Genomic DNA, 12,913 nt, shown 5'->3' on the forward strand with positions numbered 1-12,913 from the left:
TAAATAATGATTTTACATCTTTGGGGCTTAATGGTCAGTAGTTATGATTAATTAACTTATCTACTGAATAACCATGTGTTGTTTTCATTAAGCTTTTGCTTGTAGTTTAGTTCCTAATTTGATAATTTAATTTTTTGCCACAGTATGAAGTTTCATGTAGAAAATAGTATGGATTTTTTTTTTCCTTTTTTTTACCCCCTCTGTTATAAGCTGATGGAGAATTGTCTCTAAATAGAACTTACTCTATTAATTCTTTTACTTAGGTTCTGCAAGTTCTACCTCAGAGGTACATTCACCACCTAATGTAGGACTAAGGCGTAGTGGACAAATTGAAGGTGTACGGCAGATGCATAGTAATGCACCAAGAAGTGAAATAGCTACAGAGCGGGATCTTGTAGCTTGGAGTCGCAGGGTAGTGGTACCTGAGTTATCAGCTGGTGTAGCCAGGTAAGGGGAGTTGGAAATTTTGAATTTCATTCTTTAGAGTACCTTTTCAGCTTTAATTTATTTTAAATTTATCTGAAGAGCTAATGTTATAAACTATTCATGACTCTGGAGAAAAGTTAAATTTCAGTATATGTCCTTTTCTAAAATTATTCATGTAATTTATATGAGGAGGAATGTGTTAAGGTGAATGAGGCGGAATTATAAATTTGCTTTGAACAAATGGGAGATTTTACTGAGTAGCATATTTAAAATCTTAGTTTTTCTTATATAACTATCTTAAGACACATTTCATAAAGTTTGTTATAATTAAGTTTTTATAGATTTTACTAATCATTCACACCATGTCATTCAGAGGCATAGTGAAAATACATTATATTGCTTACTAGTGATAGATTATATAAATATTTTTAAATAATTTTTTAATATTTAAAGGTACACATATAAATTAAAAGGTATCGATTTAATGTAATCATATTCTCAAAGTCGTTGCTAAGTGGGAATTTTTATATACAATTCCTTTTGATTCTTTGGTAATGAAATATTCATGAATGAGGTTCAAATGAAACTCCAACTAATCCTGACTGTGTATTATAGTACTGTACTATAATAAAAAAAATAGGAAGATCAAATTTGATTCTAGGATTTTCTAAATCCTAAAAGAGTAATTATATAATTACTATATAATTAAAAATATTTTTAATCTGAATGTTCATATATGTTATGCTTTTTTGATTGGACAATACTTCAAATTTGTGTTAAGTTTTAGGAGTATATACCTAAAGTTTAAATTTGAACCATAACTTCATTGGATGACAAATATGCCTAAATGTTTTTAATAAAAAATTTAACTCTCATAGTATATGAGAGTTCTTGTCTACTTTTTAATTTTAATGTTAGGTTCATGTCTACTTTTTAATGCTGATGTTGAAGTTTGAAGGTGGTGAAATTAATAACACATCATTTTATTTTATTTATTTATTCTTGTATTTTTTAAATTTTTTGCTTTTTCGAGCCATACCTGCAGCATATGGAAGTTCCTAGGCTAAAGGTCGAATCCAAGCTACAGCTGATGGCTTACGTCATAGCCACAGCAACACAGGATCCAAGCCATGCCTGCCACCCACACCACAGCACAGCTCATGGCAACACTGGATCCTTAACCCACTGAGCAAGGCCAGGGATCAAACCCACATCCTCGTGGATACTAGTTGGATCGTTTCTACTGTACCACAACAGGAACTCCAACACATCTCATTTTAACAAAGTTCTAAAGTAGTTGAAAAACAACACAGAGGAATAAGACAGGAAATAAGAGTATTACTTTTATTATTAATACAGCTATGAAAATGTGTCCTTTATCTGCATGAATGTGTGCTTCTTAATACTGAACCCCAACACAGGTAGCACTGGGCCACGGTGTTTCTCCCTATGTGAGGCAGCTGCTTTGCTTCTTTAAAATGTAGAGCTGAATGTATACCTCACAAACAAGGCATAGGAATGAGCCATACTAAGTTGGTTTTTTCTTTTAGAGCACACCAATTAATTTACTCAATCTTCCTCCCCTTAGAAAGTATGAGTAAAGAGGTTAAACGAGGCCAGGAGTGGGTTGCTAGTTGGTGGTGGAAGTCCTTGCACATGGAGGAGTGGGGAAGATTTGTTTCTCTCCAAATATTCTTCACTTTTTTAAAATCTCTTTTTATTTGAGCTTGACTATTGAGCCCATGATCCAACAAGGCTGTGACCATTTCTTCAAAGGACATTTGGCCATCCTGGAGCTTTGACTCCAACACTTAGTATCCTTCCTTTGAGAATCTTTCTGGAATATACTCTTTGGTGGGTTGTTCATGTTTTTCCCCTAGAAGGCTCCTAAATGGGTCAGACTAGTACATTAGTTAAAATTAAATCTAATCTCATAGCCAACAAAGGACTGATACCTGTTACACATAAAGAACTCTTGAAATTTAACAGTAATCAAAACAATCCAAGTAGAAAATAGGCAAAAGCTATGAACAGATATGTCATCACTGAGTATATACAGATGGTAAATAAGCACATGAAAAGATATTCAGCATCATTAGCCATTAGTGAAAGGCAAAGTAAAACTTGAATAATAATCTGTATACCTATCAGAATGGCTAAAATATAGTGAGAACACCAAATGCTGGGAAGGGTGTGGAGAAAATGAACCCCTCACGCCTTGCTGGTAGGAATGTAAAATGGTGAAGCCACTCTGGAAAACAGAAAATGAAAGTTTGGTACTTCCTTAAAAAAAAAAAAAAACTCTAAGCATAAGACTGCCATATGATCCATTCATTGTACTCTTGGGGATTTATCCCAAGGAAACAAAACTTATTTTCCCACAAAATCCTGTGCTCAAATGTGTAACAGCTTTATTCATAATAACCAAAACCTAGAAACAACCCATATGTGCTTCAGTGGGTGCATAATTAAACAAACCATGGTGTATCCACACCGCAGAATACTACTGCATTAAACAGTAACAGCCTTTTGCTACACAACTTGATTGACTCTTGAGGAAACTTCATGGAGGATCCAGTCTTAAAGGTTATGTGTTATATTATTCCATATGAGGACTACCCTAGAAATGACAAAAGTATGGAGATGGAAAGCAGATTAGTGGTTGCTCAACATTGTGGGAAAGAAGTGCTGAGGAGGAGGAGAGATGGGTGTGATAACTAAAAGGGTAACACAGGGGATCTTTGTGGTGATAGAAATGTTGTGTTTCTTGACTGGGGTGATGGTTACACGAACCTACATGTGTCATAAACTTAGATGGAACTAAACACACATATGAATAGAAATAAAACTGGAGGATTCTGAATAATATCAGTGGGTAGTATCAATCCAGTTTATGATATTGTACCAATAGTTTTACAAGTTGTTACCATTGGGGAAAACTGGGTAAAGGATACAAGTAATCTATATTCGTATTATTTTGTAGAACTGTCTGTGAATCTATAATTATCTCAGTGAAAACATTTAATTAAAAAACAATAAAAATTAAGAACAAACAAAAATCTAAGGCCATTCTTTTCATAAGATTTACTAAGTGCACACATTCCCATTCAGAATAATGACCAGCCATATTAGAGAGCCTATAATCAAGTACAAAATGATAACATTGGATATACCCTAATAATAAAATATCAACATTATAGAGCTCTTACAAGTTTAAATATTAACTCCCTTCCAACTCTGGTATCTCCAGGGAAAAATTAAAGTTCAAAGATTAAATACCCTAGCAGTTTAAAGTTTTAAGGTATTAAAATTTTTAAAATTCTCTTTCAGTTCAGTTTCCATGAAATTAAAGTTCACAGTTAATGTTCCTCAAAACTTTTCTTGTTCAATTTCAGCTTGATGCGTAGATAGAATTGAAGATTTTTCAGTGGCTGCAGCCTAAACTGCCTTTCACTGGAGAGAATGTAGTTCTTTCAGAGCTTTTAGAGTTAATAGGGATTCTACCTCAGGGTTCCATTGCACCCCTTTTTTTTTTTTTTTTTAAAAATTCAGCTCTGTATGTGGAGTATATGATTATCACAGCACAAGTCCAACACTGACATGATTTTAACAAAAATAAATTCCATTTTTAACCCTTGGAGTAGGAGTAGCATTCATTCCCTTCTGATACCTAACATTCCCTTTGGGGACAAATCATTTATAAAAATTATAGATTAAGATGTGTGGCTTTTAATTCTCTTTTAGTAGGCAGGAAGAATGGAGAACTGCAAAGGGAGAAGAAGAAATAAAGACTTACAGATCAGAAGAGAAGAGAAAACACTTCACTGTTCCAAAAGAAAATAAAATGCCCACTGTCTCAAAGGTAAATAGTAATAATTTTGGTGTTCAATATTTGTTTCATAAGTATAGGGACCATTTTAAGGCCTTTTTATAATTAAGGATGTTAATGTTGTAGGTTAATTAATGAAATAAAGTTAACATAGATAACTCTTGATTGTCTTTGGATTATCTTTAAATCTTTAATATTTCCTGCTTTCTAGCATACCTTTTCCCCAAATGCCAATTTTAATATGCCTGTTAAATCTAATAAATTATACCATTAACATAAGGTCTTGTATTAGTTCTGCCTTTGGTGGCACACTCTAAGGCAGTGTTTTATTACCATATTATTTGTTGTCCAATCCTTTTTTTTTTTTTTTTTCTATTTTGTACCTATTACAGTAGATAATAAAGTCAGCTCTGCTGCTGTAAATAATAGTTCTCATTTTCTCCATTAAAGGAGGTAAACTGTCTCTACTGGTTTGCCCTGTTGGTTTTTCTGTTGTCCTACTCTGGAAAACATTTTTAATACAGTAGATTTCAGTTGTTTATGCCCTAATCTGTGAGAGATACACCCTTACCTTCAAGGGGTCACAATTATCCATTCTTCTATTCCTTCTTTTCTTTTTAAACTATCTTAGCTTTAAAGCCTCAGAGCCTTCAGAGCTGAAGTTGAGGAAAATTATGGAACTTCTTTTCAGTTCCAAGTCACCATCTAACAAATGATCTAAACACAGAAGAAATAACTGGTCTCTTGACCCAGCTTTGTGTTCCTTCCTCTTCTTTGAGCTCCTCACACCTTCCAAATAGTCTTCTTTATCATAACTCTCTTTTCTGTTTTGCGTCTCTTTAGGGGACTCAAGTAGTCCTTTGCTGTTCTGTGTTTACCTTTACTAAGGTTACCACCCTGGGATCAGGAGGACTCCACACTGCTAGAATTTTTGTTAGTATAATTTGAAATAATCTTTTCTTTTTTAGCTTTTTGTCGTTGGTGGTTTTTTTCATGGTGACTGGAAAGCATAACTTTTTTTTTTTTTGGTATCCTTTGCTCTGAATCCAAGGGTGTGGGGACTTAAATGCATATGATGATTATGAGTTTGTATTGCTACCACTTTATGGATGGAACATGGTAATAATACCTATTAAAATTAAAAAGGTGTGCTTCTCTTTTGATCCAATAGTGGTACTTCAAAGACTGATTTTTTTTTTTAGAAAAAAAGATTGATGTGAATGTATATATGTATGTGTGCATGCAGACAGATATTTACAGCGTTTCTGGTGTCATAAACTGGGATAAGCTTAGTGTGTGCTTTAGTGGAAGAAAGGGAAAGTATCCTGACATATCTATACCCATGGAATACTATAGAGCTTTTTAAAGAAATGAGTTAGAGCTCACTCCATAGCCTTGGAGAAATGTTCATGATGCGTTTGTTAAGTGAAAAAAAACAAGTGATATAATGTTTATAACATGACTACATTTTTGTTTTTCAAATTTTATGAGAATGGAGAAAGGTTTGAAAGGACACCTAGTAGGCCACTCATAACATTGATAATCACAGATGTACAGATTATGCCTTTCATCTCAGAGTTGCATTATTTTTTTCTTGCTGATAATAGAGAGTATTTCCTGTGCAGTTGGGTAATATAAATTAATACAGCAAACCATTTAGAAAGCAGTTACAAAGCTAGTTTTTGGTAATAGGTTTGATCCCCAAATTACAGTGCCTTAAATTTACTTATTTCTCTTAAATATTTATTTCTTTTAGGGAAATATATATATCTCTGGAAATATATCTCTCTCTGATAGAAAAGCCTTTCTAGGTGGTCAAGGTCTGGTATGATGCCCTTTGTGTTGGGAACTGAAGCTCTTTCAGTTTTTCTGATTGTCTTGTGTGTGAATTTGACCTCATGCCTAAAGAGGTCCACATTCTCCTTTAAGGCTATGGGATAGAAGATCATTATCAGTGAGGAAAGCGCAGAGGGTACAGGTGCCCTCCCAAGTAAGGTTTTTTTGAAGTTGTTCTGCAACATTGTGCCAGATACCCATTGGCCACAATCAGTAACATGAAATTCTGACAATGAAAGTTTCCTTTTCTGTGCAAGAAGGGGGAGAAAAGTGTTGGTTGACAACCAGCTTTCCCTTGTGCATTATATATTAAGCCATTAAAAACATGTTTTTTGACATGGAATTTATCCTAAGGAAATACAAAATTGTGGATAAAGCTTTACAAAATGGGACCAATAGATCTATTTCTTAATGAAATAGATTTGAGTAGGTAGATATTACTTTCAATGAAATACTTTCAAGATTCATTACATTGTTAACAGTAACTTACTCAAAGTTTGTGAGGTTATAATTAAACATTATTTTCTTTATTTTATATCTTTTACATATTCCCCCAATTTAACAAAATTACAGAACCCTCCAATAATGCTTTTAGAGAGAAACTATATGAAGAAAATCTTCTATCCTTGTATGTGAAAATGTCTTTTATTTCACTTGGCTCTTACAAGTAAGAGCCCCAACAAGAGTGGATCCAATGTGCAGGGAAGAAGTGACAAAACTGGCTGTGGGGAGGGAACTGGAGAGTGATGTGGGTGGAGGAACAAGGAATGGTTGAACTCAGGTTTGCAATATTCTGGGTCTTGAGGTACACACACCCCTCCCCCTTACACGTACTGCAAAATCTCTTTGAGGAGCACTGAGCAAGACCTAGATTTTTCTTTTGCTTCCCTTCCCAAGTGCAATATCACTACCCGACGCACTTGTGAAACCAGAGCTGAACATATTCAGATATTCAAAATAGCATATTATTCTGAGAGATAAGAGAATATTAGAACCTTGATGTAGCAACAAGCTGTTTTGGAGAGGGTTCTATTAGAGAAGTTGGGATGAGATGTGTCCTTGAAGTAGAGAACTTATTGGATAGGTTGAATAGAAGAAGAATATGAAACACTGAAGATGAGTTAGTAAGCTGGAAAGCCTACTTGAAGAAATCTTCCAGAATGCATCATGAGATAAATTGATGGAGAAAATGTAGGGATATGTAAAGAACAAATATACATCTGTTTATGTAAGGTGCATGTGTATATCTACATAGATAGAGATTAGATGTACGTAGTAGAGAATAAACATTCTTTAGTCTTCAAAAACAAAATACACCGAAGGATGAAAGAGTTGAAAAAGTAACGAAACAGAATTTCCTAGAATTAACCTCTAGCTGAGCAAATGTGCAGTGTGCCACCTAGAATAAATAAGGAAAAAATAATATAAAATAAAAAATTTAAAACCTGAAGTACATGATAGATTTGAAAACATCGAAAAGCGAATATTCTGAAAGCTTCTGGAGAGAAAAAGAGAACCACCTTAAAACAAAAATGACTAATGTTAGAGTTTGATGCTAACAAAGTGGATTCCACTGAGACTACAGCTAGGAAAGTTAAGAGGAAATTAAGGAGTCGCACCTACATTAAGAAAATTGTTTGCAACACGGTAGTTCTTATGCCAGTTTCTTGTTGGAATAGTGACTTCATGCTGAAGCCAAGTTCAAGGGATGGAAAATCACCTGTAAAGATGGCAGTGCAAGTGTGGAACCATGTAGCGTAAAGCTCTGAAGCATCCTGCCACGGACTTGTCTAACTGACAAGCCCTGGGTGCCTGTCCCTCCAGTTAGTGTTGGAACTGTCCCTGTGGACTGGTTGAAGGTGGTATTCACACCTTTGCTTCAGTCATCATTACAGCTGAAATAAATAAAGTCTGTTTGTGTGCACCATGAAGCTTTGAATCAAAGTCTTCTGAGGACAATGTGGTTTTCAGTGTCAAGTATGTATCAAAGATGCTCACCATGTTAGCAAAAATAACCCATTAATGGAAGCAACTGGCTTCACAGCTCAAGTGATTATCCGGAGCCATCCAGGCCAAGTTAGTGCCAGCTCTGCACCCTTTCTGGATTGCCCCACAGTTTACATTGCTTGCAAGTTTGCTAAGCTGAAGGAGAAGGTTGAACGATGTTCTGGAAGGAAGCTTCTGAAAGATGGCCTCAAATTCTGAAAAGGTGGTGGTGCTGCCTGCCTCTCTTGATACAGTTCCTGGCAATTCCCCATGTGTGCTGAGAACTCCTCTTTTTGATTGCTCTCCCCTGGGTCATTTTATTATTCATGACACAAGAGAGATGTTTGCTGTGGGTGTCACCAAAGCAGTGGACACGAAGGCAGCTGGAGCTGGCAAAGTCACTGTGTCTGCACAGAAAGCTCAGGAGGCCAAATGAACATTATCCCCAATACCTGCCATCCCAGTCCAGGCGTAATCACTGGTGGGAAAACCATTGGCTTGTCTCCACCAGCCATTTAAGTTGAATAGTGAAAGAATGGTTAATCATAACAATGCATCATAAAACCTTGAAGGAGGATTTTCCCTTGTGGCTCAGCAGGAACTTGACTAGTGTCCATGACGTGGGTTCAATCCCTGGCCTTTCTCAGTGGGTTAAGGATTTGGCGTTGCCTTGAGCTGATGCATAGGTTGCAGATGCAGCTTGGATCTGGCATAGCTCAGATCTCTCATTGCTCTGGCTGTGGTGTAGGCGGGCAGCTGCAGCTCCAATTTGACCCCTAGCCTGGGAACTTCCATGTGCTGCAAGTGTGGCTCTAAAAAGCAAAAAAAAAAAAAAGAGAGAAATAAAAAAAAGTGAGTGTATAATTAATAGGTTCAAAATTACTTTCTGTCACCACTTTAAAAATAGTGTCCCTTTTGTTATTGTATTATTTATTGTATGATGCATTGTATGTATATGTCTGGTGTCAGCCTCTTTTTATGAAGGTAATTTTTAGTATTTTCCCTTTATTTTTTATATTCTCAAATTGGGGTTTTTTTTCAGGTGTAAATTCTTACGTTGAGTTGGTTCATCTCTGAAACATCTTGGACTTTGAATTATTTTGATTATTCGTAGTTTTCTCATCTGCTGCAGAAGACTTTTCCCACATTTCAGCTGCAGCAGAAGAGAGAGCCAATCACCTGGTATCCAAGCTTCATGGTGATAGGTTAATTTTGTGATCATCATTTGGTTTTCTAGTTTGCCTCACAGTCTGTGGTCTTCTTTCCTATGTCTGTTTTATATGTTTGGTGTGAGTACAAGAGAATTCATTGTTAGCCTTATTCCATTATTATGAGTCCTTAAGTCTTCCCCACTTAAATCAGAAAAAAAATGTTTATAACTTGTCAATCATAAGGAATTTCAACATATCACAAACCTGTGCTTTAACTTAAAAACTTATAAAAATATTTGAACTGGTACTATAATCTTAAATATGAATGATACCTTAAATATTAAATATGAATGGGTTTTTTATAATTAAAAAATAGAACTTTTAAAGTAAAAAGTATGCTCTTTAAGTATACTGTAAATAAATGTAATTTACTTCTTTCCAGAATCATGCTCATGAGCATTTCCTGGATCTTGGAGAATCCAAAAAGCAGCAGGCAAATCAACACAATTATCGTACGAGATCTGCATTGGAAGAGACTCCTAGACCTTCAGAAGAGATAGAAAATGGCACCAGTTCTTCAGATGTGAGAGCTCAGCATATTCATACATTGTTTCCATTTGTACTTATTTAGTTAATGTAACTTTTTTTGTTTGTTTGTTTTTATCTGTCTTTTCTAGGGCCGCTTCCCTGTGGCATATGGAGGTTCTCAAGCTAGGGGTCTAATCGGAGCTGTAGCTGCCGGCCTACGCCACAGCCACAGCAATGCAGGATCCGAGCCGCGTCTGTGACCTACACCACAGCTCACGGCAATGCCAGATCCTTAACCCACTGAGCAATGCCAGGGATTGAACCCGCAACCTCATGGTTCCTAGTCGGATTCGTTAACCACTCTGCTATGACGGGAACTCCAATGTAACTTCTTATTCTTTGCATTCATTGCTATATCTATAGATATAGCTCAAACATGATTATTTCTAGGTCTTAAAATGATAATGATAACTGAAGACTTACTGTGTGTATGTTCCAGGCATGGCACACATATTGATAGACTCAAGTCCACCAAACAAATGCATATGAATTAATTATTCCCATTATGAGGGCTTGGAGTTTCAAAGATGTTTAGATGACACACTTTCCTGACTATTAAAGAGTAGAGCAAGGATTAAACCCAGGTTCCTTTCACTCTTAAAGCCAAGCTTTTTAAGTGGTACCTTAAAGCTCTAATTTATGGACTGTAACTAATTGATAGACACTTGACAGTTTGGGTTAGTTTTTAATCTCTGTACCAGTTTATAGCTTTCTCAATGTAATTTTTTAAAATACTCCTTATGTATAATTATTTCCATAAGTTTCACTGTCCCAACTAAATTATATATTCTTTGAGCAGAGGCAGTCAATTTGTAGTCACAAGTCTGTCCTACTTAGCACTTAGAGCTGTCTTCTTCCTTCGCCCCATTCTCCCTATCACCCCTTCACCCACATTTATGTCAAAGATTGTGGGATCTGAAATACTGACAACTAAACATTTTTAAGTCATGTGGTACTTTGCAATATTAGGCATATATAGGGATACTCCACATATATTCTCTGTGGACAGAGCAATATTAACTCAAACTGTGTTAATATTTGAGTTGTGTGAGTATATTCTAACTGTAATTTAAAATTAGTCTTCAATGGCTTTAGGCCCTAGTAAGGCCAATCTGGCAAAAAGGTAAAATATACTCATTATGTTAACTTGACACATGACAATTTAGGTATACCACAAAACAAAATATATGTGTGCTAATTATTTGCATTTAGTAGTTCTCTATGTTTAAGATGCAGTATTATTTTTCTAAATATTAAGCTTCTATAAAAATTTTAACATGATTTAGCTCATTAAAAGATGTATCTCCAGATACATCTGCTACGTAAGAAATTTTACTAAATTTTTTATTTGTCTTTAAAACTATTTTGTTTACACCTTAAATATGTAGAGGGGAACAATGAGAACAGAATATCCCCTTGGGCACAACGTATTAGTTAAAAATGAAAGAATCCTGGGGTTTTGGTTCAAATATTTTGTACTTCTGTATAATATATCTTTATTTTGTAATTTTATATTTAGAATGTAGAAGTATGTTGCTGTTCTCCCCCTTTAAAGAAGTGATATACTAGAAGTGGGAAAGATCAGACCATTTGTGTAAATTTTTTTCAGTTATACTGAGCAGGAGTTAAATTTGCTAAATAAAATTTTTCTACTGGATTTTGATCTTTTCATATTTGCTTAGTTTTCAAAGCTTTGTAGAATAGTTTTATAATACATTCTTCATTTTTAAGAGGTCAAAAGGGAGAATTTTTCTCCCAAAATATAATATTCATCTAGTAAAAGAATGTATCCTATTATCCTCATGAAAAATGATCTGAATATGGAGTTCTCATCATGGTGCAGCAGAAACGAATCCATCTAGGAACAGTGAGGTTGCGGGTTCTATTCCTGGCCTCGCTCAATAGGTTAAGGATCTGGCATTGCCATGAGCTGTGATGTAGGTTGTAGATGCAGCTCGGATCTGGCATTGCTGTGGCCGTGGCGTTGGCTGGCACCTCTAGCTGTGATTAGACCCCTAGCCTGGAACTTGTGGCTGTTTGTAACACTGTAACCATTCTTGTGTAGAGTGGGTCTAAGCATCAAGTAAAATGATCTGAGTTCAAGATAGGCTTTGTTGCATAATAGTTACGGCCTTGGATAAATTTCTTAACCTTTTTAAGCTTTCATTTCTTTTATTTAAATAACTATTTCCTATCATCAGCACTGTTTTGTTTAGAGCAAATAGGCTGATATATACAAAGTGCTTAGAGTAATTTCTGATCATAAGTAAAAGCTTAATGTGAGCTACTGTTTTTATTAGAGCAAGATTTTGTGGGAAAAAACACCAATTTTTATAAAGAAAATGGCTTTACAGGTGGTATCCTATGTTGACCAGTGAATATTACTAAAGAGAAACACTATTTGGGTAGTTTTTAATCCTCTACTGTATATATATATATATAAAATAATAACAAGAGTTAGAATATCCTCTTTTATGTGATAAAGCTATTTTAATAACAATAATAATAATACATAAAAGTTATTACATATAAATTATCTTGATACAGATATATAATAAAATAATAATAATTAAAAGTTCCTGAATTTAAGCTTTTTTCTTTTTCTTTCTTATTTTTTCCTCTTTTTATGGCTGCACTTGCAGCACATGGGCTTCTGGGCTAGGGGTCGAATCAGAGCTGCCCCTGCCGCCCTACACCACAGCAATGGCAGCACCAAACCCGAGCTACATCTGTGCTTTCAGCAACATGGGACCCTTAACCCACTGAGCGTGGCCAGGGTTGCATTCTCATGAAGACAGTGTTGGGTTCTTAACCCTGCTGAGCCACTATAGGAACTCCCTAAATTTAAGCTGCTTAAAGCCTCTGTGGAAAAAGAAAATGTAAATTTTTACCAAGAAGTAAAGTTGATTTCAACTCTTAATATCACCCAATTAGAAGATGTGTTAGAAGGCTTAAAAAATTAATCCATCTAAGAGATTGCTTTAAATCCAGTATTAGTAAGTATTATATCTTTGGATACACTTAATATTTTGACATATTTAATAATTTTGTAAAAATGAGACCTTTGTTTTATAGTTAACTTAAATCAAGTTTTGAT

The 12,913-nt window shown here is 35.1% G+C and overlaps 1 protein-coding gene across 9 annotated transcripts in view; it reads left to right on the forward strand.

The window, feature by feature from the left end:
• Positions 1–12,913, forward strand: part of PHIP (pleckstrin homology domain interacting protein) — a 128,992-nt gene that overhangs the window by 78,475 nt on the left and 37,604 nt on the right. For 8 of the 9 annotated variants that reach the window (XM_047763551.1, XM_047763543.1, XM_047763501.1 and 5 more), the window contains 3 exons: positions 264–447; positions 4,171–4,288; positions 9,671–9,811. In XM_047763551.1, the coding sequence (XP_047619507.1) occupies positions 264–447; positions 4,171–4,288; positions 9,671–9,811 (443 nt within the window). The remainder of the gene's footprint in view (positions 1–263; positions 448–4,170; positions 4,289–9,670; positions 9,812–12,913) is intronic. The other variant, XM_047763493.1, reaches the window with a different exon arrangement.

Source organism: Phacochoerus africanus, chromosome 2, assembly GCF_016906955.1.
Source record: "Phacochoerus africanus isolate WHEZ1 chromosome 2, ROS_Pafr_v1, whole genome shotgun sequence".
Classification (NCBI taxonomy): domain Eukaryota; kingdom Metazoa; phylum Chordata; class Mammalia; order Artiodactyla; family Suidae; genus Phacochoerus; species Phacochoerus africanus.